General features: G+C 43.1%; 1 protein-coding gene across 1 annotated transcript in view; it reads right to left on the reverse strand.

Annotated features, from left to right (window-relative positions):
• Positions 1 to 17,726: 17,726 nt before the first annotated feature.
• Positions 17,727 to 24,224, reverse strand: part of LOC124720143 (facilitated trehalose transporter Tret1-like) — a 50,224-nt gene continuing 43,726 nt past the window's right edge. Inside the window, exon 5 of the mRNA XM_047245446.1 lies at positions 17,727 to 20,229. Within this exon, the coding sequence (XP_047101402.1) occupies positions 19,666 to 20,229 (564 nt within the window). The 3' untranslated portion in view covers positions 17,727 to 19,665. The remainder of the gene's footprint in view (positions 20,230 to 24,224) is intronic.

The following is a 24,224-nucleotide window of genomic DNA, read 5'->3' on the forward strand; positions in this document are numbered from 1 at the left end:
TTCGATTGTATTCAGAAAGATAGTGGTTCAAACCTGCGTCCAAGCATCCTAGTTTAGATGTTCGGTCATTTCTCTAAATCACTTCAGCGAAATGCTGGGATGGTTCCTTTCAAAGTGCACGACCTTATTTCCTTCGCCATACTTTGCTAATCTGAGCTTGTGACCTACATGTAATGACCTCATTTTTGTAGAGACGTTATACATTGATCTCTTCCTCCTACATCTAAATCATTATTTTGTACATTTCAGAGAGGTGGAAGCTCATGACATGAAAGTGATGCTGTAGCAGCTTCCACCAATAGTGCTGCAGAGCCTACAGAAGGAAATGACGTGGAGTTGCTGCATGAATAAGTGGGGGGGAATTACCATATATTGTAAAGACCATCTACATGTCACAAAACTGGATGTTATCACAGAACTTAGTGGGGAAATGACATTTGAAATTTCAGCAATAAAGCTGTTGGTAAACAAAGTGCCCCTGATTGTTATAGGTCTGTACTGATCTCCTAGTAGTATTGTGGGCAGTTTCTTACAAAACATGGAGAAAAGATAGAAATTGTGTGTAATAAGTATAAGAACATAAGTATTGTTATAGCTGGTGATTTTAATATAGATTCTTTGAAGTATACTAAAGATTTTGAAAAAGTAAATGTAATTCTGTGTAGCTATAATTTGTGAGACAGAGTTAATGGGCCAACCAGACTAACTAAAGACTCCTCTAGCTGTATAGATGACTTTTACACCAACTTAGATAACTGCAGAGTTGACATAATAAACCTTCATCTCTGTGATCATCTTTGCCAGATAATGAAAATACTGAACATGTAAGATTCACAAAGTACATGTGACACGATGGAAATAAGATGTACAAATGAAAAACGTTTAGAGAAATTGGAGTCAGCACTGCAGTCTGAGACATGGAATGACATATATTGTGCAGAAAATGTTGCAGACAAATGGAATAACTTTTATAACACTCTCTTTGCCCATTTCAATGAAACATGTCCAGTTCCTTTCAAAAAGAAATATACTCAAAACCACATAAGACTTCCTTCAGAAGTAAAACAGCTGAAGAAGAAAAAGTTTATTGCTTGGAAAATCTATAAAGAGTTCCCGGACACAACTAGGGACTACTACCAAACATGTCGAAAAGCCTATAAACAAGCACTACATGTATACACAAAGGAAATTGTACAGCAAAAATTTGCTATCTCAGATAACATAAGCAAATCAGTATGGAACTGTGTAAATGAGATAATCAGCAGAAAACCAAAGCCCAGTGTCAACAATATCCAACTAATGACTGATAATGTAAATATTTCAGATCCATATACGATCAGCAATGTTTTTATTACCCACTTGATAGATTCAGGTAACATGCGTGTTACCTCTGACACTGATGATTACAGAACTCTTTACCAGGCACAAAAATCAGTGTATATGTATGAAAAAGATACAACTCAAGTGAGGGAATCATAAATGAAATGCAAAACAAATTCTCTACGGGATGGGATGAAATCTCCACCATTATATTAAAACAATGCAAACATTCACTCATACCTGTTCTGGTCCACTTCTTCAATGAACGTTTGAATAAAGGTGTGTTTCCATCCGAATTAAAATATACAATAGTCAAGCCATTGCACAAAAACGTAGTATCTAACAAAGTCAAAAACTTCCAACCCATTAGCTTAATTCCAATCCTAAGCAAAAGATTATTTCACTATAATTAGGAAACTTTCATGTCAAAGACAAAGTGCAACTAGAAACCCGACATGGTTTTAGGGAAGGCTATTCAACACCATCTGCCATATGTGATATAGTACATGTGATACTTATGAAATTAGATGAAAAAGAAAGGGTGGCATGTTTGTTCTGGTGGCATGTTTGTTCCTAGATTTATCACAGGCATTCGGCACTGTACCTCATGAACTGCTACTTGAGAAACTGGAAACTTATGGTATCAGAGGAATAGCCAAAAGTCTCATACAGTCATACCTACAAGACAGAAATCAGGTCACACAAGTCACACACAAAGAGGGCAGCGTTATTAATAAGTGCAGCTCTAGTCCAGCTATAGTAAAGTATTGTGTACCCCAAGGGTCAGTTCTGGGTCCTTTATTGTTCATACTATATGTTAATGATGTGCCCACAGAACACAACAACAAGATACTTAATTAAGTGGATGACACAACTGTTGTTAACTGGGGAACCAACAAGAATGTTTTGGCCCAAAATTGTTCTGGCGTCTTATTTGGATTGAAGAATTACATCCAAAACAATCACTTAAGCTTAGACATCAATAAAACAAATCTAATGGAATTTCAAATACACCACAAACAAGATGAAATACAATGGAGTGCTGTGTCTGATGATGGTTCAGAAACGAAATTGAATGATAAAAATTCCTTCCTTGGTGTAATGTTAGATCAGCATCTCTCTTGGGGGCATCATATCGATTTATTATGCTAAAAACTAAGCCAATCAATTTATGCAATGTGGACAATATCACAAGTTCTTAAATATGAGCAAATGAGTATAATCTACTGTGCTTTAGTGTCTCCATACCTCACATATGGAATTGAAGCATGGGGATGTGCTGCTGCGAAACATGTAAATAGGGTATTCTTCCTTCAAAAAAAGACAGTTAGGATCATGTGCAAGCTTAGATATAATGAGTCCTGAAAAGAAACTTTCAAAATTAAGAAACTACTAACACTCCCATTACCATATACTTGTAAAACTATTTAGCTGATGCTAAAATACAAGCAGTACAATCATATAAATAGAGAAGTGCACATTTACAATACTAGGAGGGCTAATGATTATCACCTGGAAAGAAATAATGCAGAAATTGCAGACAAGAGCCCCTATTACATGGGGATCAAATTTCATAACAAACTTCCAAAAAAAGTTAAAAAGCTTAAGTGGAAGCTGCTTTGAAATTGCCTTGAAGGAGTTCCTCAGCAATAATTGTTTTTATAGCATTAAGGAATTCCTCTCAGATGAGTAGAATACTTTCATTTGTATAAATAGTGTTTACATGTACAAAAAAAAGCAACATAATTTTTTATCTGTAGGTCTTTTGTATATAACTGTTACTCACAGTATTATAAGGGGAAATAATCAATATGCAAACTATCCAAAACAGAACCTTGTATTTGTCCATGGAGAATAAACAAATAAATACTGGAACAGCAACTGCCACCACAAACAATATGGAATCAAGAGGATCTGCTACACCCAGATCTTCAACACGAACAAAATCTAAAGAGACTGAAGATGGCTACTGTCGTGCAGTGCAACTACTTGCAGATACCCTGAAATAAAATGATAATGGTAATGTGGGCAGTTTCATAAAATATCTGGCAACAGTTTATGAAAACTATTAACAGGCATAGACCAAGACTACAGTAGCACATCAATAAATTTTGTGTATGTTACATGTGCGCACACTATTTAAATGAAATTAGATTTCTATCTTGGAAATGAATTAAATCCTTGTGGGAAAGCTTGTGTGCCTCAGCGATACAGGTAGCTGTACCATAGGTACAACTGCAATGTCAGGCAAATGGGTGGTTCCTGAAGAAGGGCAGCAGCCTTTTCAGTAGTTGCAGGGGCAACAGTCTGGATGACTGACTGAACTGGCCTTTCAACATCAACCAAATGCCCTTGCTGTGCTCATACTGCAAACCACTGAAAACAAGGGGAAAGTACACCTGTAAGATTTCCTGAGAGCATCCAGTTTTGATGTGTGGTTAAATGATGGCATCCTCTTGGGCAAAATATTACAGAAGTATAATATTTCCTCATTTCGATCTCCGTTCAGGTACTAATCAGGAGAGCAGCATTATCAGGAGAAACAAAACTGAGGTTTATGAACCAGAGCGTTGAATGTCAGGTCCCTTAATTGGGCAGGTAGGTTAGAAAATTTAAAAAGGGAAATGGATAGGTTAATGTTAGATATAGTGAGAGTTAATTAGTTCAGTGGCAGGACAAACTGGACTTATGGGCTATAAATACAAAATCAATAGGCGTAATGCTTGAATAGGTTTAATGATGAATAAAAATTAGGAATGCAGAAAGCTACTATGAACGTCATAGTGAATGCCTACCACAGTAATACAAGTTTATATGCCAACAAGCTCTGCAGGTGATGAAGAGATTGAAGAAATGTATGGTGAGAAAAAAGAAATTATTCAGATAGTTAAGGGAGACTAAAATTTAATAGTTGCTTGGGAATGGAATTTGGTAGTAGGAAAAGGAAGAGGATGAAAGTGGTAGGTGAATATGGATGTTTAAGAATCATGAAAGAAGGCTGTATATGTGAAAAATACCTGGAGCCACTGAAAATTTTCAGATTGATTAGATAACGGTAAGACAGAGGGTTGGGAACCAGGTCGAAGCATATGCCTACGCGGACGGCATTGTTGTAGGCTAAAAAAACTTAAAGAAACTACAGGAGACTATAGAAGACGTGGAAAAATGGTGCAGAAAACACAAGTTTGTGATCAACACCGACAAAACGGAAATGATGGTATTCAGACCAGGCGGGCAAATCCCAAAAACGACTAGAATTGCACTACAAGGAAAGCAAATATCTATCACAAAAGATTACAAATATCTAGGGATAACACTCCAGCCTTCCGCAAAGTGCTTCACTAAACACACAACAGAGAAAGTGACACATGCCATCAGAGCGATAAACAAAATAAGTTCCATCAGAACACTAAATCTAGACACAGCTATGGCACTCTTCAAATCAAAAATAATACCGATACTGGCTTATGGGATAGAAATCATATGGATACACCTAAATGAAAAGAACTTAGAAACATTGGAAAGAGTAAAAGCAACCTATATCAAAAGAGCTTTAGGGGTAGCAAAAACCACAAGATCAAGATTAGTCTACCTTCTCGCCCGAGAATCTTTCCTCATCGAGGATCTAAGGACAATGTTCTTACTTCCCAACACATCAGCATCGGAGAACCTACTAAGATCACTACTCAAGAAAAGAGAGGAAGTACCAACGGAATTGTATGGATCCGGGGCCATGATCGACCGCACTTGGACAGCAGCAAATTTTGAGATGAGACACGTACTTACAAGACTCGCAGTACACGGATTCCACCATGAAATTTGTGCAAATACAACATACCATGAACTGTCAAACCTTTGCAAGTGTACACTATGTGGACAGTCTTGTGAGAGATACCATATAGAAATATGCAACAAGAGGACCAGATCAATTAGAGACTATGCAATAAATGATTCAAATGATAATCTGTTATAATACCTGCACTGAATGTAACCTACTAAGAATTATGCAGACACTCAATACATCCTTGTAACTCACTCTCAAATGATTGTAATCTAATGTATAACTATAATGGCTATTTTGCTGCAATAAATCGTTTAAATTGTATGACATTTCCAGAGGTAGATGTAGACTCTGACCACAATTTATTGGTTACAGACTATAGATTAAAACTGAAGAAACTGCAAAAAGGTAGCAATTTAAAGAGATGGGACCCAGATAAACTGAAAGAACCAGACATTGTACAGAGTTTCAGAGAGAGCATTAGAGAACAGTTGACAAGGACAGGGGAAAGGAGAACAGTAGAAGTAGTATGGGTAGCTTTGAGAGATGAAATAGTGTAGACAGCAGAGAATAAAGTGGGTAAAAAGACGAGATCTAGTAGAAATCCTTGGGTAACAAAAGAGATATTGAATTTAATTGATGAAAGGAGAAAATATACAAAATGCAGCAAATCAAGCAGGCATAATGAAATACAAACATCTCAAACATGAGATCAACAGGAACCGCAAAATGTCTAAGTGTGAATAATTAGAGGACATATGTAAGGACATAGAAGCGTAAATCATTAGGGGAAAGATAAGTGCCGCCTACAGAAAAATTACGGAGACCTTTGGAGGAAAGAGATCCACCTGTATGATTATCAAGAGCTCAGATGGAAAACCAGTCCTAAGCAATGAAGGGGAAGCAAGAAGGTGGAAGGAGTATGTAGAGTTTCCGCACAGTGGTGATGTACTTGATGGCAGTGTTATGGAAATGGAAGGGGACATAAATGAAGATGAGGTGGGAGGTATGATACTGCATGAAGAATTCGACAGTGCACTGAAACACCAAAGTTGAAACAAGGCCCTGAGTGTTCTGTTAGAACTACTGATATCCTTAGGTAAGCAAGCCATGACAGAACTCTTATACCTGGTGAGAAAGATGGGTGACACATTCGAAATACCCTCAGACATCAAGAAGAGTATTATAATTCCAGTTCCACATAAAGCTGCTGCTGACAGATGTGAAAAGTACCGTGCTGAAAGTTTAATGAGTTACCATTGCAAAACACATGCATGGAAGAATCTGGTGGACGATGAACCCAGGGTAGATACATTTCCATTCTGCACAAATGTAGGAAAACGCAAGCCAATACTAACCCTAGTACTTATAAGCTAAGTTAAGGAAAGACAAACTTCTGTTTATAGCATTTGTAGGCATAGAGAGCTTTTTTCAGTGTTGACTGGAACAAGCTCATTCAAATTTTCAAGGTGGCAGGCATGAAATACAAGGAGCGAAAGGCTATTTACAATTTGTGCAGAAACCAGATGGCAGTTAAAAGAGTCGAGGGGCACGAAAGGGCAACAGTGGCTGAGAAGGGAGTGAGGCAGGGCTGTAGCCTATCCCCAATGTCATTCAATCTGTACATGTAGCAAGCCCCCTCCATGAAAAACACGACCACACCATAACACCACCGCCTCCGAATTTTACTGTCGTCACTACACACGCTGGAAGATGACTTTCACCGGGTGTTAGCCATATCCCCATCCTGCCATCGGATCGCCACATTGTGTTCCGTGACTCGTCACTCCACACAACGTTTTTCCACTGTTCAGTCGTCCAATGTTTACGCTCCTTACAACAAGCGAGGCGTCGTTTGGCATTTATCGGCGCGATGTGTTGCTTATCAACAGTGGCTTGAGCACGAAATCCAAGTTTTCTCACCTCCCGCCTAACTGTCATGTCATCAATCCTGATGCAGTTTGATGGCCTGGAAAGATGTCTGCCTATTACACATTACGACCCTCTTCAACTGTTTTCACTCTCTGTCAGTTCAAATGGTTCAAATGGCTCTGAGCACTATGGGACTCAACTGCTGAGGTCATTAGTCCCCTAGAACTTAGAACTAGTTAAACCTAACTAACCTAAGGACATCACAAACATCCATGCCCGAGACAGGATTCGAACCTGCGACCGTAGCGGTCTTGCGGTTCCGGACTGCAGCGCCTTTAACCGCACGGCCACTTCGGCCGGCCTCTGTCAGTCAACAGACAAGGTCGGCCTGTACGCTTTTGTGCTGTACGTGTCCCTTCATATTTCCACTTCACCATCATATCGGAATCAGTAGACCTAGGGATGTTTAGGAGTGTGGAAATCTCGCGTACAGACATTTGACACAAGTGACACCCAATTACCTGACCACGTACGAAGCCTGTGAGTTCTGCAGAGCACCCCATTCTGGTCTCTCACAGTGTCTAATGACTACCGAGGTGGCTGATATGGAGTACGTGGCAGTAGGTGGCCGCACAATGCCCCTAATATGAAAAACGTATGTTTTCGAGGGTGTCCGGATACTTTTGATCACACAGTGTAGGTTACCAGAAAGTGTTTGACACGGTGCCCACTGCAGACTGCTATCAAAAGTCCGAGCGTACAGACTAGGTTCCCAAATATGTGAGTGAGGACCTTTTTTTCATTTATTGGGTTTCGGAAATTGCCCACACAGCCATCTCAAAACTGGAAGCATTATAGTGTAATTTGTTGAGACAGCTCAGAGTATACATTGTTTTAAGTCGTACACTGTTACGATGTTACATAGGCTCAACATAGGACAAATACCGAGATAGAACAGTTTCTACTTCCTCAGTATACTGAAACCATTTAACAGGGCGAAATGTAGCGCAGGAAACACAGGGGTAGTATTGTATGCTACTGGTAACACAGCCTACTCCTACATCCACAGTTAGATGGATACCCTGCATATCGCACATAAGTGTCTGGCAGAGGGTTTGTCGAACTCCCTTCACAATAATTCTCTGTCATTCCAATCCCGAACAGCGGACGGAAAAAACAGAGTGCCAATGGCTTTGTGTGTGAGCTCTGATTTCCCTTATTTTATCATGGTTATACTTCCTCCCCATGTCTGGTCGCCGTCAGCAAAATATTTTCGCATTCAGAGGGGAAAGTTGGTGATCGAAATTTCCTGAGAAAAACGCCTTTATTTTAAAGATGTCCAACCCAAATTCTGTATCATGCCAGTGACACTCTCTCCCCTATTTGTCGATGACACAAAACTTGCTGCTCTTCTTTGAACTTTCTTGATGTACTCCGTCAGTCCCATCTGGTAAGGATCCCTCACCACGCAGCAGTATTCTAAAAGAGGACGGACAAGCGTAGTGTAGGCAGCACTTTAGTAGATCTGTTGCATTTTCTGTTTGCCAATAAAATGCAGTCTTTGGTTAGCTTCCCCATACCATTTTGTATGTGTTCTTTCCAGTTTAAGTTGTCCGTAATTGTAATTCCTAGGTATTTACTTGAATTTAAGGCTTTTAGATTTGACTGATTTATCGTGTAACCGAAGTTTAATGGATTCCTTTTAGCACTCATGTGGATGACCTCACACTTTTCATTATTTAGAGTAAATTGCCAATTTCCCCACCATACAGATATCGTTCCTAAATCGTTTTGCAATTTGTTTTGATCTTCTGATGACTTTACTAGACTAAAAACGAAAGCATCATCTGCAAATAACTTAAGATGGCTGCTCATATACATACAATAACACGTGATAAATCGGTGTTCGTACACAATTGGGACATTCCCAATTCAATCCATATTAATGACTATGTATCTAAACTAGCAATAAAATGTTCTTTTTGTATGTTACACAAGAACTGTTTTCAAAAGCTGCAGCCAGAGAATTGAATATTTGTTTTTGTCTATCAGCACCGTCTAGACTGGAGAACAGTTTACAGGTACGAGATTTGGGTATTACAGCCACACGTACGGTACATTAGGATTCAGACACGTACTTATACAAGGTACATGGTGGCATATGAGAGTGGTTTAAAAAGTTCTCGGAAGCACCACGGGAGGTCAGTGCTAGCGCAACGAGTTCGTCACGTGATATTTACTGGACTGTTGCCTGTAAACACGTGCCACGTCAGAGAGCTGTGGCTGTGACGTGGCTCTGTTGTTGTTCCCACGTAGTGATTTGCGAAGATGGAAAAAATCGAGATTTGAGCAGTGATTAAGTACTTCATAAAGAAACGTATGAAAGCTAAGGACATTCATGCCGGTTTGCAGAGTACACTGGGGGACTCTACTCCTTCATATTCCACTGTTGCCAAGTGGACAAATGAATTTAAATTTGGTCAGGAGAGCGTAGACGATGATCTGCTGAGTGGTCGGCCAAGATGTGTCACTACTCCAGAAATCACTGCAAAAGAGCACGGAGGATCGCCGACTGAAAGTGCGTGAAAGTGCTCACGCTTGCCAGATGTCATCTGAAAGAGTATATCATCACTTTTTAACTGAAGAATTAGAAATGAAAAATTATCTGCAAGCGGGGTGCCGTGATGCTTCATGATGGATCAAAAACGCGTGAGAATGGACATATTGGAACAATGTTTGGCCTGTCTTAGGAGAAATGAGCAAGCTTTTTTGCTCCCATTTGTGACTACAGATGAAACTTGTGTGCGATACTATAGTCCAGAGACAAAACAACAGTCAAAACAGTGGAAACATGCTGATTCTCTGCCACCAAAGAAAGCCGAGACAATTCCTACAGTGGGAAAGGTCACGGTATCAGTGTTCTGTTTGTAGATTGTCTCTCCGCTGGGCAAACAATTACTGGAGAATACTATGCTAACCTCCTGCAGAAATTGAAGCTAGAGATACGCGGGAGAAGGCCCGGTTTACCAAGGAAGAAAGTCACATTCCATCAAGACAATGTGCGCCCGCACACATGTGCCGTCGCTATGGCAAAATTACACGGACTAAGGTATGAACTGTTGCCACCCCCGCCTTATTTACCTGATATGGCTCCTTCAGACTTCCACCTCTTCCCAAAACTAAAAATTTTTCTTGGTGGACGAAGATTCACTTCAAACGAAGAATTAATAGCTGGAGTTAACTACTATTTTGCTGGCCTAGAGGAAACTCATTTTCGAGATGGGCTCAAGGCACTGGAACATCGTTGGACGAAGTACATTAATCTATAAGGAGACTACATTGAAGAATAAAAAAAGTTTCAGTGACATAAGTAGTTTTTTCTATTCCGTTCTGAGAACTTTTCACACCACCCTCATATGCCTTCCTGTAGCAGGGAAAAGAAGGGAACCGGCGGAAAAATGCTCCTATCGGAAAAAGGCGAATATGGTGCTCTTTATTTAAGAGACTCTGAAAAGTGGAGTACGATCTGCCTCATTCTGGCATTCTTAGCACCTTTAAAAATTTTACCAAAAATGTTGGTGTACGAACATATCCATGGACCCTGCATGTCAGCCGGGGACTGTTCAAGCTGGTGGAGGCTGTGTATGGTGTGGAGCGTGTACAGTTGGAGTGATACGGGACTCCTGATACGTCTAGATATGAATCTGACAGGTGACACGTAAGGAAGCACCCTGTCTGATCACCTGCATCCTTTCACGTCCGTTGTGGGTTCTGACGGACTTGGGCACTTCCAGCAGGGCAATGCGACCCCACAAACGTCCGGAATTGCTACCATGTGGCTCCAGGAACACCCTTCTGAGTTTAAACACTTCCGCTGGCCACCAAACTTCCCAGACATGAACATTGTTGAACATATCTGGGATGCCTTGCAACATGCTGTTCAGAAGAGATCTCCACCCCCTCGTACTCTTATGGATTAATGGACAGCCCTGCAGGATTCATGGTGTCACTTCCCTCCAGCACTACGTCAGACGTTAGTTCGGACCATGCCAGGTCGTGTGCGCCACTTCCGCGTGCTCGCGGTGGCCTTACACGATATAAGGCAGGTGTACCAGTTTCTTTGGCTCTTCAGTGACACTCAGATTAATACGATGAAATATGTAGAAATGAAATGTCGTACCATTTCAGTGTCATAATATTCTACCTATAAGCGTTTACTGGATACCTATCATCCGTTTCAGATGCAATACTGTTCGAGTAATTTCGGTCATCTTTGGGTTTTCAAGCGCTATACGTTCAAAAACTCACCGGATCAATTACATTAAAAGTGGTTATTTGAGAATCTTGACGTCTCTTGGGTGAATTTCTGCGGACACACATCATACACACTGTTAGTCATATTTGGAACAGATGCCACACATTTGAGCAGTATTCTAGAATGGATCGCAGACGTATTTTGTAAGGGGTGTTCATCGTAGCGGTGCTCACTCGCTGCTAGAATGCAGTTTTTTCCCTTTATTGTATTTCGATTTCCCCTGAAAGTGGCGGGCTGGTAGCAGCTTATTACGCTGCTCTGCAGCCTACAGACTTTTTAAAACGTAAGAAAGAAGATAAGAAACAATAAAAACAGGCGATAAAACGGTGACTGAAATTGTAAAACGGTGGAAAATTGAGAAAAGTTAATACATAAAGCAAAGGGCTGGCAAAGCTAATAAAATACACAGGAAGTAGACAGGTAACATACTAGACAGACAATTTAAAAAAAACATGGCGACAGTCTGGTTTCTGTTCGCAAGACATAAAATCACACCCAGCAACAGTATGATGTCTGTTCGCAACACTGAACACTCACTGTAAACACTGTACTAAAATGGCGGCACAAAGATAACACACCATAGCCGAGGGCAGATGGGGGGGGGGGGGGGAGGTGGACCTGGACAGATGAAGGGGAGAACAACAAGGGAGGAGAGGAAAAACGAAAGGGGGGGGGACCAAAGGAGGCAGAGGACTCATAAGGGGGGGGGGGGGAGGGGCAGGGCAGACACCAGAGGGAATGAGAAGAGGCAGAGGAGGGAAATGCAAAAGGACTCGGGGGAGAGAAGTGGGGCAGAGAGAGGGTAGGTGGGGGAAAAAAGAGGATGGAAGGGGGGAGAGAGGGAGCCCAGGAAAAGGACAGAGGAAAGGAGGGGGAGTGAGGATCAGAGTTGATAGGAGGTGTAAACAGAGGGAGAGAGGGCATCATCCAGGAGGGGGAGTTGATGGAAGCCACCTTGGGAAAGGAGATGGAGGGTATAGAGATTAGAATGCAGTCTGTTATTCTTCATCCATCACTGTAACTTTTAATACATACCTAGAGAACAGATGCTGTACTAGACTAATTTGCGTCAGCTCTATCGAATGAACTCGTAAAATTCACTTTAAAAGTCATTTTGTCTGTTATGGCGCGTCACAAGACACATTTGATGGCCAGTATTTGTTTTGGCTGACAGCTACTCACTGCAAAAACGAAACTGCAACACGAGAGGAAATAGTGACAGCCCACACAGAATCGCACAGGTCCAGTGTGGGCTGTAATTATCGTATGCTAGCGAAACCTGGTAGGTATGCTAATGCATTGATGCGGAATCGATTTATATGGAAAAGAATTAGGCCCATTTTTGGGTAGCACGCGCACACACACACACACACACACACACACACACACACACACACACACAGGTACTGGGTGGTCCATTGATCGTGACCGGGCCAAATATGTCACGAAATAATCTTCAAACGAAAAAACTATAAAGAACAAAACTCGTCCAGCTTGAAGGGGGAAACCAGATGGCGCTATGGTTGGGTCGCTAGATGGCGCTGCCATAGGTCAAACGCATATCAACTGCGTTTTTTAAAAATGGGAACCCCCATTTTTATTACATATTCGTGTAGTACGTAAACAAATATGAATGTTCTAGTCTGACCACTTTTTTTCGCTTTGTGAGAGATGGCGCTGTAATCGTCACAAACGTATGGCTCACAATTTTAGACGAACAGTTGGTAACATGTAGGTTTTATAAATTAAAATACAGAACGTAGGTACGTTTGAACATTTTAATTCGGTTGTTCCAATGTGATACATGTACCTTTGTGAACTTATCATTTCTGAGAACACATACTGTTACTGCGTGATTAACTGTAATTACCGCATTAATGCAATAAATGCTCAAAATGATGTCCGTTAACCTCAATGCATTTGGCAATACGTGTAACGACATTCCTCTCAACAGCGAGTAGTTCGCCTTCCGTAATGTTCGCACATGCATTGACAATGTGCTGACGCATTCTGTCAGGCCTTCTCGGTGCATCACGATAGCAAATATCCTTCAACTTTTTCCACAGATAGAAATCTGAGGACGTCAGATCCGGTGAACGTGCGGGCCACAGTATGGTGCTTCAACAACCAATCCACCTGTCATGAAATATGCTATTCAATGCCACTTCAACCGCACGTGAGCTATGTGCTGGACATCCATCATGTTGGACGTACATCGCCATTCTGTCATGCAGTGAAACATCTTGTAGTAACATCTGTACATTACATAGGAAATCAGCAGACATTGCACAATTTCGATTGTCACCGATAAAATGGGGTCCTATTATCCTTCCTCCCATAATGCCGCACCGTACATTAATCCACCAAGGTAGCTGATGTTCCACTTGTCGCAGCCATTGTGGATTTTCCGTAGCCCAATAGTGCATATTATGCCGGTCTACGTTACCGCTGTTGGTGAATGACGCTTCGTCGCAAAAAAAGAACGCGTGCGAAAAATCTGTTATCGTCCTGTAATTTCTCTTGTGCCCAGTGGCAGAACTGTACACGACGTTCAAAGTCGTCGCCATGCAATTCCTGGTGGATAGAAATATGGTACAGGTGCAATCAATGTTGAGTAGCATTCTCAACACCGACGTTTTCGAGATTCCCGATTTTGTCTGCTACTGATGTGCGGATTAGCCGCGACAGCAGCTAAAACAGCTACTTGGGCATCATCATTTGTTGCAGGTCGTGGTTGACGTTTCACATGTGGCTGAACACTTCCTGTTTCCTTAAATAACCTAACTATCGGGCGAACGGTCCGGACACTGGGATGATGTCGTCCAGGATACCGAGCAGCATACGTAGCACACCACCGTTGGGCATTTTGATCACAGTAGCCATACATCGACACAATATCGACCTTTTCCGCAATTGGTAAACTGTCCATTTTAACACGGGTAATGTATCATGAATCAAATACCGTCCGCACTGACGGAATGTTACGTGATACCACGTACTTATACGTTTGTGACTATTACAGCGCCATCTATCACAAAGCGAAAAAAGTGGTCCAATAAAACATTCATATTTCTTTATGTACTACACGAATATGTAATAAAAATGGGGGTTCCTATTTAAAAAAATAAACGCTGTTGATATCCGTTTGACCTATGGCAGCGCCATCTAGTGGTCCAACCATAGCTCCATCTGATTTCCCCCCTTCAAGCTAGACGAGTTTCGTTCTTTGTAGTTTTCTCGTTTGACGCTTATTTCGTGAGATGTTTAGTCTGGTCGTGTCTGTGTGTGTGTTAATTGTAAAATTAATTAAACATTTAAAATACGATTAACAGTATGCAAAAATGGCTGAAGACAACGTAAAAAACGATACAGTACCACCCCACACCCCCTCCTTTCCTCCGTCCTTTCCCTGGGCTCCCTCTTGCCCCATTCCATCCTGTGTTTCTCCCTACCTAACCTCTCCCTACGTCCCTTCTCCCCCCCCCCCCCCCCGAGTCCTTTTGTATTCCCATCCTCTGCCTTCCCCACTCCCTGTTGCATCTGCCCAACACCCCCGACCCCGTTTATGAGTCCTAATCCTCCATTGGCTCCTTTCCCCCTTCCCCCCTTCGCTTTTCCTCACCTTCCCCCCTTTTTTATATTCCCATCATCTGCCCAGTTTCCCCCCACCTGCTCTCGGCTGTGGTATGTCATATTTTAGTGCAGTGTTCCAGTGAATGTTCAGTGTTGTTTCGTCTTTACAAGTGTTGTGAACAGAAACCATGCCGTTGCTGGGTGTGAATTTTATGTCTTTTGCGAACAGAAACCAGACTGTTGCGGTGTTTTTTTTTAATTGTCTATTATTTTACCTGTCTGCTTCAGATGTATTTTATTAGCATGATCATCCCTTTGTTGTATGTTTTAAGTTCCACGATTTTTCCACCATGTTACCCTTTCAGTCTCAGTTTTTATCGCCTGTTTTTTTATTCTATACTATCTTCACCTTTTCAAAACAAAGTCTGTAGGCTGAAGAGCGGCGTACTAAGCTGCTGCCAGCCCGCCCCCTATGGGGGGAATCGAAATTCAATAAAGGAAAAAAAAAAGTGAAAGGCAGTCTCTCATATTGTGAATGAGGTACCTGCCAGTTAGTTTTGAGAACTGTCGACAGGGGCGCCACAGAGTGTAGTTGCTGAAAATGTCGGCTTACAAGGCAGCTAAAGCATTTTGTGTGCTGGAATTTGCCCGCTGCCAATCGTCAGTGACTATTCAAAGGCCTTTCACGTGATACCACCTGTGCCGTTTCCAACAAGACAGTCTACGGACCGCCTCTTTGCCGAGAGAACTGCCAATAGTATCACCTATCTCGAAGTGCATAAATTGTCAATCGTGCCACAACTTGAAACTGAAAGCAGGGTTTTCGTCTTTTAACACTACGGCGCCCCTCCCCTCCCCCCCCCCCCCCACCCCCGGCACACCTCCACAACTGTGTATATGAGATAACCGGAACGGGATGTTGGGATGTTGCCACATCCCAGGATAGGCCGTGATGCAGGCACTCTCCAGGTGCTACTCGAGTGTCCACAGAGGTCGCCGGACTTGACACCTTCAGATTTTTTTCCTGTGGGGTAACATCGAGGTTTGCACTTCTGTCCCAGTTCTACGGCAGAACCTCCAATACTTGCGACACCACAGTGGAGCAGCTGTTCTTACTGTCTACTCAGATATGTTGGGTATGAGCAGAGTTGGACTACCGATTATGTGTACAGTATGAGGAAGGATGGACACATAGAACATTTATAAACATTGTAAAAAATACTGTGAGGTCCGTCTTTCATATACTGTATCATTTATTACGTTATTCTTGGCTGTTTATCTCTACCAAATTTCTGAAATGTTTCACAGACTTTATAATTACTGTGTATATAGACTCATTCCATGACCAAGTAGCTTAGGATAGCATGGTACCACGGACGTGAAATATAAATAAAATTCTTTTTTAAAAGTCTTCTGGAAGCAGTTTGCTCATTTGGCCAAAGAAGTCGATGTTACACACTGAGTGAAAGGAACCTAGGAGTGAAATTGTATTTTCGTGTTGATATTGTCTGTGTAGCAGAAAAAGCTTTTTCGAAACATTTTTACTTGAGTTAAACAATGCAGACACTTATTGACACTCATGGAAATATCGGCATTCTTTGAATACATCTCATCAATGGGATTTGCATCATCTATGACATACAGAAGCGATGGTTATTTTTCTTTTATTATCTTTTCTTACCCTTCACTCAATACGATTAGTGAGGGATAATAGTGGTACAAAATTATAACGTTTATACTATCAAAAATTTTAGAGGTATACAAAAATTTATCTTAATATATCGACAGAGTCCTTAAAATACATGATTTTAGGTACAACATGATAGTTATTTCACAATCTATAAACTGAATGAAACGATTCATTGTAATTATGTAACGTGAGCAATGCAAAGAGACCAATATGAAGTGAAGGAATAAAAACACACAAACTGTCGATTCTATGTGGTGGGCCTTTGCTTAAAGATTTTTGGAGTCTGGAACAAATGAATATGGAAGTTAAGTACTTTAGTAAACAGGTAGTGAATTAGGTGTGGAATGGATATTGGGCGTGAAGTTGTGAAGGTTTTCTGGAGAGCTGAATGGAGGGATAATAAAAATAGGGATAATGGGTAATAAATGAAAGATTAGGACATAGAAGAGAAAGAGGCGAGTATGGACATGGAGAAAGAAAGAAAGGGCCCGTGACAGCTGGTGGCACAGGTATAAGCCAGAGTCAAAAGGGGTTCAATGAAAATGTTCTAGGAGATGATGTGAAAATTATGTAGGTATAAGGTAGAGGTATGAGCTGTTACAGACGCGGCAGTGTGTAAAGGCAGGAGGTTAGACAAGAAAAGATACTTTGGATGGTATGAGGTATTTTGGAGCTGTAGGATATTCTTATGTGTTCATTCACAGTGAAGAGAGGACATAATTTGATGAGTGGCTAATTGACTCACCTGCGGGACAAGAAAGGGACAGAGAACGAGAAGTGAATGCTGTTTGAAGACTTAAAATACTTGTACAATTTTGGGGTTCAGGTGGCTAAGTCACATTTAAAAAGGTATGCACTTTATACACCAAGGTTTGAAGATGTAAATAATGGTGGGGAAGCTTCATTCCTGAAGTGTAGCTGGCTAATTCTTTTACGTGTGCAGCGAGCCAAGAGTCTGGGGTGGGAGAGATTGGGTAGTTTTAAACTTTTTGGAGTAGGGACTGATCAAAGTTCGCATCGTTGTGGGTGATGTCATTAGGATAGATTGCAAAGTGGTTAATTTTGGAGACATTGTTCGGTAGAGGGAGTAGCAGATAGCAGATAGCATTGGGAACAGATAGGCTTTGCTGCATTGTGGCTCGATATGACAAATGGGGAAAGTCTTTTGAAGAAAGAAAGGCACGCTATTAGACTGTTACGATAGTACTGATCGGCTTCAAAGTTTTATACCTAAGGCTTCCCAATAGGTTTACAATCATATGTGGAGGTAGTACAGGATGTGAACAGGTAGGCTATTGGGATTAAGGCATCCAGGTAGGGTCTATAGAGCGACAATCGGATAGACCGATTGATACTTGATTCCAGTGATGATGTTTTCTGCAGTGATTTAGCTGTAATGATAGGTTAAAAGTGGGATAGTGATTGTGTGACCATGGAAAGAGTCATTAGACACCAGCACTTGATTCTGACACGGGGAAGTTACTGTGAGCATTGAGAGTGATGGTAGTGCTAGAGATAGGGAAGGTCTTAGCTGTGCCTGTGAGGAAGTCAAGAGGATTAGAATGACTGGAAAAAGGTTTCACAGCTTACAGGAAAGTGATTGGGTAAGATGGTGAATGCTTTAGGGATTGTTGATGAACAGTGGTGTACCTAAGTCGAGCACTGAGAACTTCATCTCAACACACAGATTGTGGACTGTGTCTTCACTTTGTAAGCCTGTAAGAAGGTCACATTGAGGACAAGGATTTGAAGTTTGTGTTCACTGAGTGTCCTCATGAACAGAATCGTGGTTTGCAGAAACACGAGGTCTTGTGGGAAAGGAGATTTCAGCAGTGTCGTAGTTTACTTAACGTTAGGGAGTAGTATTCAGGTTAAGGGGAGTGTGATAAGGCTTACGGAAGGGAACTGAGATGGTTGTAAACGACGTGTACTTGATGAATGGCTCTCAGGTATCCAGTTGGATGGCAGTGTTGAGATACCATGAGACATCCCCCAGACTCGCCCAAACCATTTTCAGGCAAAGTCACTATATCAGAAAGTTATGAGTGTGGCGTGTCAGATTATCTCGACAATACCATTCAGCTGGAAACAATATTTCATTAGTAGCTTACACCAGGGACCATTTTATTCACACAGAAGCGTACTGGGTTGGAACAGCAGGTGGCTAAGAGATCAAGGTGGTGTATGGAACAGGCGATAAGGTAAAAAATGGTCAAATGGCTCTGAGCACTATGGGACTTAACATTTGAGGTCATCAGTCCCCTAGAAATTAGAGCTACTTAAGCCTAACTAACCTAAGGACATGACACACATCCCCAGACTGAAGCGCCTAGAACCGCTTGGCCACACTGGCCGGCCGACAAGGTAAACTAGAGGGAAGTCCACCAAATTTGTTGGATAGTGGTCAGGCATTTTACATCTTCAGGTGTGGAAGGGAATTGTATAGGTTTGGAGAGGGGAAGAAAGGGGAGAGGGGATGAGTTATATGGGAACAGTTTAGTTATGTATTCTCAATTCGACTATGGCGACAGTCATTATACAATGGTCAAGCCATTTTATGCTAATTCGGTTGTTCCAGAAGTGTTGGTCCAATAACGTTCAAAATGGCTCTGAGCAGTATGGGACTCAACATATGAGGTCATCAGTCCCCTAGAACATAGAACTACTTAAACCTAACTAACCTAAGGACATCACACACATCCATGCCCGAGGCCGGATTCGAACCTGCAACTGTAGCGGGTCCAACAAGACATACAGGATGGTATGTAAGTGTATGGTACGTATATGGTAACTGCTGTACTTGAGAAAAGTCATGAATCGTGATCTGGAGCACTATTTAAATCAGCTAATGAATGTGATAAAGTCCATGAGCTGGAAACTTGTATCATTTTATGGAAAAAAGGTAGTGGCTCAGTTGGAAGAGCATTACTGGTGGCAGATGAAGGCCTGGGTTCCTGTTGTGGTCCAATAGATTGTTCCAAGTGATCAAGTGAATGTCTGATGTTAGAAAAAGTGAGACCGTGTTACTACCATTCGCTGATTCGTGTACGAATGTGGGTTCATCCAGAGGAATGGTGATCACTGTAACATCCAGATTTGTCTAGGTGAGGAGGCTCATCTGCAGGTGCAGGACAAACTCCATACTCGGGCCCCGCCAGACAGCTGCCTCTGCACCTCCTCCAGCGACCGGTCCTTCGTCTCGGGAACCACGAAGAACACGAACAGGGCGCCGGCGACTGCCACGGAGCCGAAGATCCAGAAGGTTCCCTGGACGCCGACGGCGGAGCTGAGCTCGCTGAAGAAGGTGGTGACCAGGAAGGAGAAGGTCCAGCTGACGAGGCAGCAGAGGGAGCCCGCAAAGGCGCGCACCTCGGGGGCGTACAGCTCTCCGAGCAGCACCCAGGTGACGGGCCCGAGCCCCAGCGAGAAGGCCACCACGAACAGGCAGAGGCTGGCGAGGGGCAGCCAGTCCAGGCCCTCGGCCTCGCCACTGGAGTCCAGCTGGAAGTAGGCTCCCAGGAGCAGAGCGCACAGCCCCACCACTGCGGCGGACGCCACGAGCAGCGGCCTGCGGCCCGCGCGGTCCACCACCAGTGACGCCACCAGCGTCGCCCCCACCTGCATGGCGCCCACCACCACGGCAGACGTATCCGCCTCCAGGGCTCCGCCCGACGCTCTCTGCGACACCGACATTTCGAAACGTCTCATGTCCCTGCTTTCGGAAGGCAATGTAGATAACAGAAACAGTAAGGCGGGTAGCACACTGGGATGCAGTCGACAAAGGGTAGGGCAGGGCAGCATGTGCCCACTTCTACGTGGGCCACGCTGTGGCTCAATGGTTCAAATGGCTCTGAGCACTATGGGACTTAACATCTGTGGTCATCAGTCCCCTAGAACTTAGAACTACTTAAACCTAACTAACCTAAGGACATCACACACATCTATGCCCGAGGCAGGATTCGAACCTGTGACTGTAGCAGTCGCGCGGTTCCGGACTGAGCACCTAGAACCGCTAGACCACCGCGGCCGGCGCTGTGTCTAGGACACAGTTCACTGTGCGAGCACCACACGGGCCCACTCACACGGATGGTGTCTCAGAATGATGATGGTGAAGGTGAAGGTGATGGAGAAATATTGATACAAGGGCAAATCAAACAGTGTGTTACACTTCCAAGTTCTGCCCATTTATTAAACCACATACACATAGGGAACACAGCTGCGGCAATATGCAATGTAAGTTCAGTTCCCCATATAGTCTCCAACAGACAGTAAACATTCCTCGGAATGAGCAACCAAGTTTTCGATTCCAGATGCGGAGAAATCACCCCCAGCGCAATGTGACCACCTGGATACAGCTGCTTTCACTTCGTCATTGTTTCGGAATCGTCGTCTACCGAGATCGTCTTTCATCTTGCTGAACACATGATAATCGCATGGCACTAGGCGTGGGTCTCACACTTGAATCGCTCAGCAGTTCTGCAGTACACTGTTTGATCATTGTTATCAAAGTCCCAATTTCCATTGTTTTGAAGAGACAGACACTCCTGGAGTCATGATATGATCAGTGTTTGGATATCACCTCATGTCATAGCTGGTGGGGATTGAGTGAATCCTGGTGGTACAACAGCACTTCAAGGACATCCTCATCTCTTCCCTCTCATGTGACAGTCTCATGTGCCATTTGTCAACAGGACACTGGTCGTTCACACGTGCCAAATTTCTTCATGAAATTTGTGCAGCATGTTGTGGTAATCACATGGCCAGCACGATCCCAAGATCTGTTCCCAACAGAAGATGTGTGGAACCACGTTAAATGTCAATTGTCTTAGTGTCGGCATCCAGATATTAAGGGTCAGGTGAAACACTTGTGGGCCAGCTTGCCTCAGAATACGGTATAACTGTTTCATGGCTTCTTCTCAACCAAATAAGCACATACATCCAGGCCACAGGTAGGGTAACGCCGTACTAGTAAGTGGGCTCATACTGTCAATTTCTTTTTCAATTTGAATTGAATTTGAAATAACTGAAGTAACGTCACACATCCTTCCACCCTGTCAAGTTTCTTCGTTTTTTCCTTCCCCTGGGTGTTCGGCTTTTTGTCAGGCAGTGTATTGTTACTATTATTTAAATTCTAGTAATCTGTAGAGTGTTAAATGTAGTTGGTTGGTTGGTTGACTTGAGGGGAAGGAACAAAACAGGAAGGTCACCAGTCCCATTGGATTATGGAAGGATGGGGAACCATCCCAGCATTTCCCAAAGAAATTTAGGGAAATCACAGAAAACGTAAATCAGGATGGCCAGAAGCGGGTTTGAACCACCATCCTCCCAAATGCGAATCCAGTGTGCTAACCACTGCGCCACATCACTCGGTATTAAATGTGAGTTTCGCAATATGTGATATTGGGGAGGAGTGGTGGGGGGGGGGGATATGGTGAGAAACCAACACCAGAACTGAACTGTGGATCTGTTGTTGCAGTCTTCCACACTATGCTGCCCCAAATTCGAAGCTGCACAGCAACAAAGTTACATAATTAATTTTTCGTTTGTTCATAGTTACATATCTCTTGTTCTGATTGAAATGCCTCCACCACAGTACCACAGCATGCTGTTGGATGAGCCAAAATAAAATGGCGCTGCCGATTGCCAGATTTGAGATTGGTGGGGTTCATTACTTTCCTGCATTAGTAGGTTAACAATGTGACAACAATCGATGGTGAATTGGTAGAAGCGTACACCAACAGTAAACCACCATATGAAATGTGGTTAGCTGGGAGGAATGCTGTTAGTGCTGAAAAAAAAAAGCTGAATGAGAAAGAACTATATCTGTGTGATGGAGAAGAAAGTGGAAGAGTGGTGGAGGCACCAATGTTCGGAGACCAGGGGTATCACTGTCAATCTGATAGTGAGAAATGTCAGAATTAGTCACAGATCAGTTTTCAGTATCTTGGATGGCACATTGGGCACGGCAAAGGCCGCCACCCAATGGCTTCCTGACTGCTTATGCCCATTGTAAAGCCCACCAAATCGATGCAGCTGTGAAGATGCAGCAACTCTCTCAGACCAGTCCAGAGGACTTCTTTAGCTGCCTGATCTCCATGGCCGAAGTACTGGGTGTATTACAGGGACACTGAGACAAAAGAGCAAAGCAAGAACATGTGCATTCATCACTATCAGAAAACTCGAAAACTCAACCAACATCGGAGAAGCTGATGATGTTTGTGTTCATGACTGCTACAGTGTGGTTGGTCTACTAGCAATTACACTCGTAAGTGTAAATCAGTCACAGGAGCATACAACTGAAATCTCTTGCAAGGTTATGGGAGGTTGTGATGATGAAGTGTAGCGAGAAGCTGTCCAACTTGGTGCCACTGGTCGATGAAAATGCACAGTCTGTAGAATTCTGTGACCGTTGTCACTGAAGTTGAAATCTGCTGAGTTGTTAGGCCACATCATTTTTCTTCGCATGATCGCCGTTTCGACCCCGTTGCTTGGATCTTCCTCAAGATCTTATGCTGTAGATTGTGCTCAGTCTACAACGGACAGTAAAAGATCCTGAAGTAGATCCCAGCAGAGGGGTTGAAATGTCGATCACTCCAAGAAATATGACACGATCAGGCCAGCTGGAGTGGCTGTGTGGTTCTAGGCGCTACAGTCTGGAACCGCGAGACCGCTACGGTCGCAGGTTCGAATCCTGCCTCAGGCATGGACGTGTGTGTGCTGTCCTTAGGTTAGTTAGGTTTAAGTAGTTCTACGTTCTAGGGGACTGATAATCTCATAGGTTGAGTCCCATAATGCTCAGAGTCATTTGAACCATTTTTTGACACGATCAAACAACCCAGAACGTTTTTAACTTCAGTGCCCCAGATTGCCCTGGACAGGTCACAGTCACACAGCGTGTCTCTTTGCCGTGCAGAATTTTTCCTCATCTCCCTTATTCTCCTGATACGGCACCCATGGCCTTCTTGCGTATCCAGAACCAGGACACAGTGATTTTCAAGGTGGAATGTTTCTTCAACAGCCAAAATTCAGTCTTGTACAACTAAGTGATGCACTGTTGGGAAAAATGTGTCACATTCACGGGTGAATATGAAGGGATAGATAACAATACAAGCAATGTTCATGACCACAGCTTCTCAAGGTGCCACAGATGAAATTTTAACCCAATAAGAAGGGGCACTAGATTGTAAAAATAACATTAAAACTAGATTTGTACTCTTGCCCATTATGGCCGCTCTGTGGTCTTTGTGTGGACCCCAGACGATGTTGGGATACCCGGCAATGAACATGTTGACAGCCTGGCCAAACAGGCCACCAGTAAACCATCTCTGGACATTGGCCTCCCGGAGACTGATTTGCGAGCGATGTTACGCCACAAAGTTTTCCAACTTTGGGACACTGAATGGCGCAACCTGACCACGCCAAACAAACCCCGTCCTATCAAGGAGACTGTGTGGCGGTCATCCATGTGGGTCTCTCGCAAGGAGTCCGTTGTCCTGTGCCAGCTGCGCATTGGGCACACAGGGGTGACGCACAGCCACTTATTGCGCCGTGAGGACCCACCTCTATGTCGGTGCGGATCCGCTTTGACGGTGGTCCACATTTTGTTGGAGTGTCCCCTTTTAGCTGTGCTCAGGCAGACGTTAGCGCTACCTGACACGCTCCCTGCCCTTTTA

The sequence above is a fragment of the Schistocerca piceifrons genome, chromosome 11 (genome assembly GCF_021461385.2).
Source record: "Schistocerca piceifrons isolate TAMUIC-IGC-003096 chromosome 11, iqSchPice1.1, whole genome shotgun sequence".
Lineage (NCBI taxonomy): Eukaryota > Metazoa > Arthropoda > Insecta > Orthoptera > Acrididae > Schistocerca > Schistocerca piceifrons.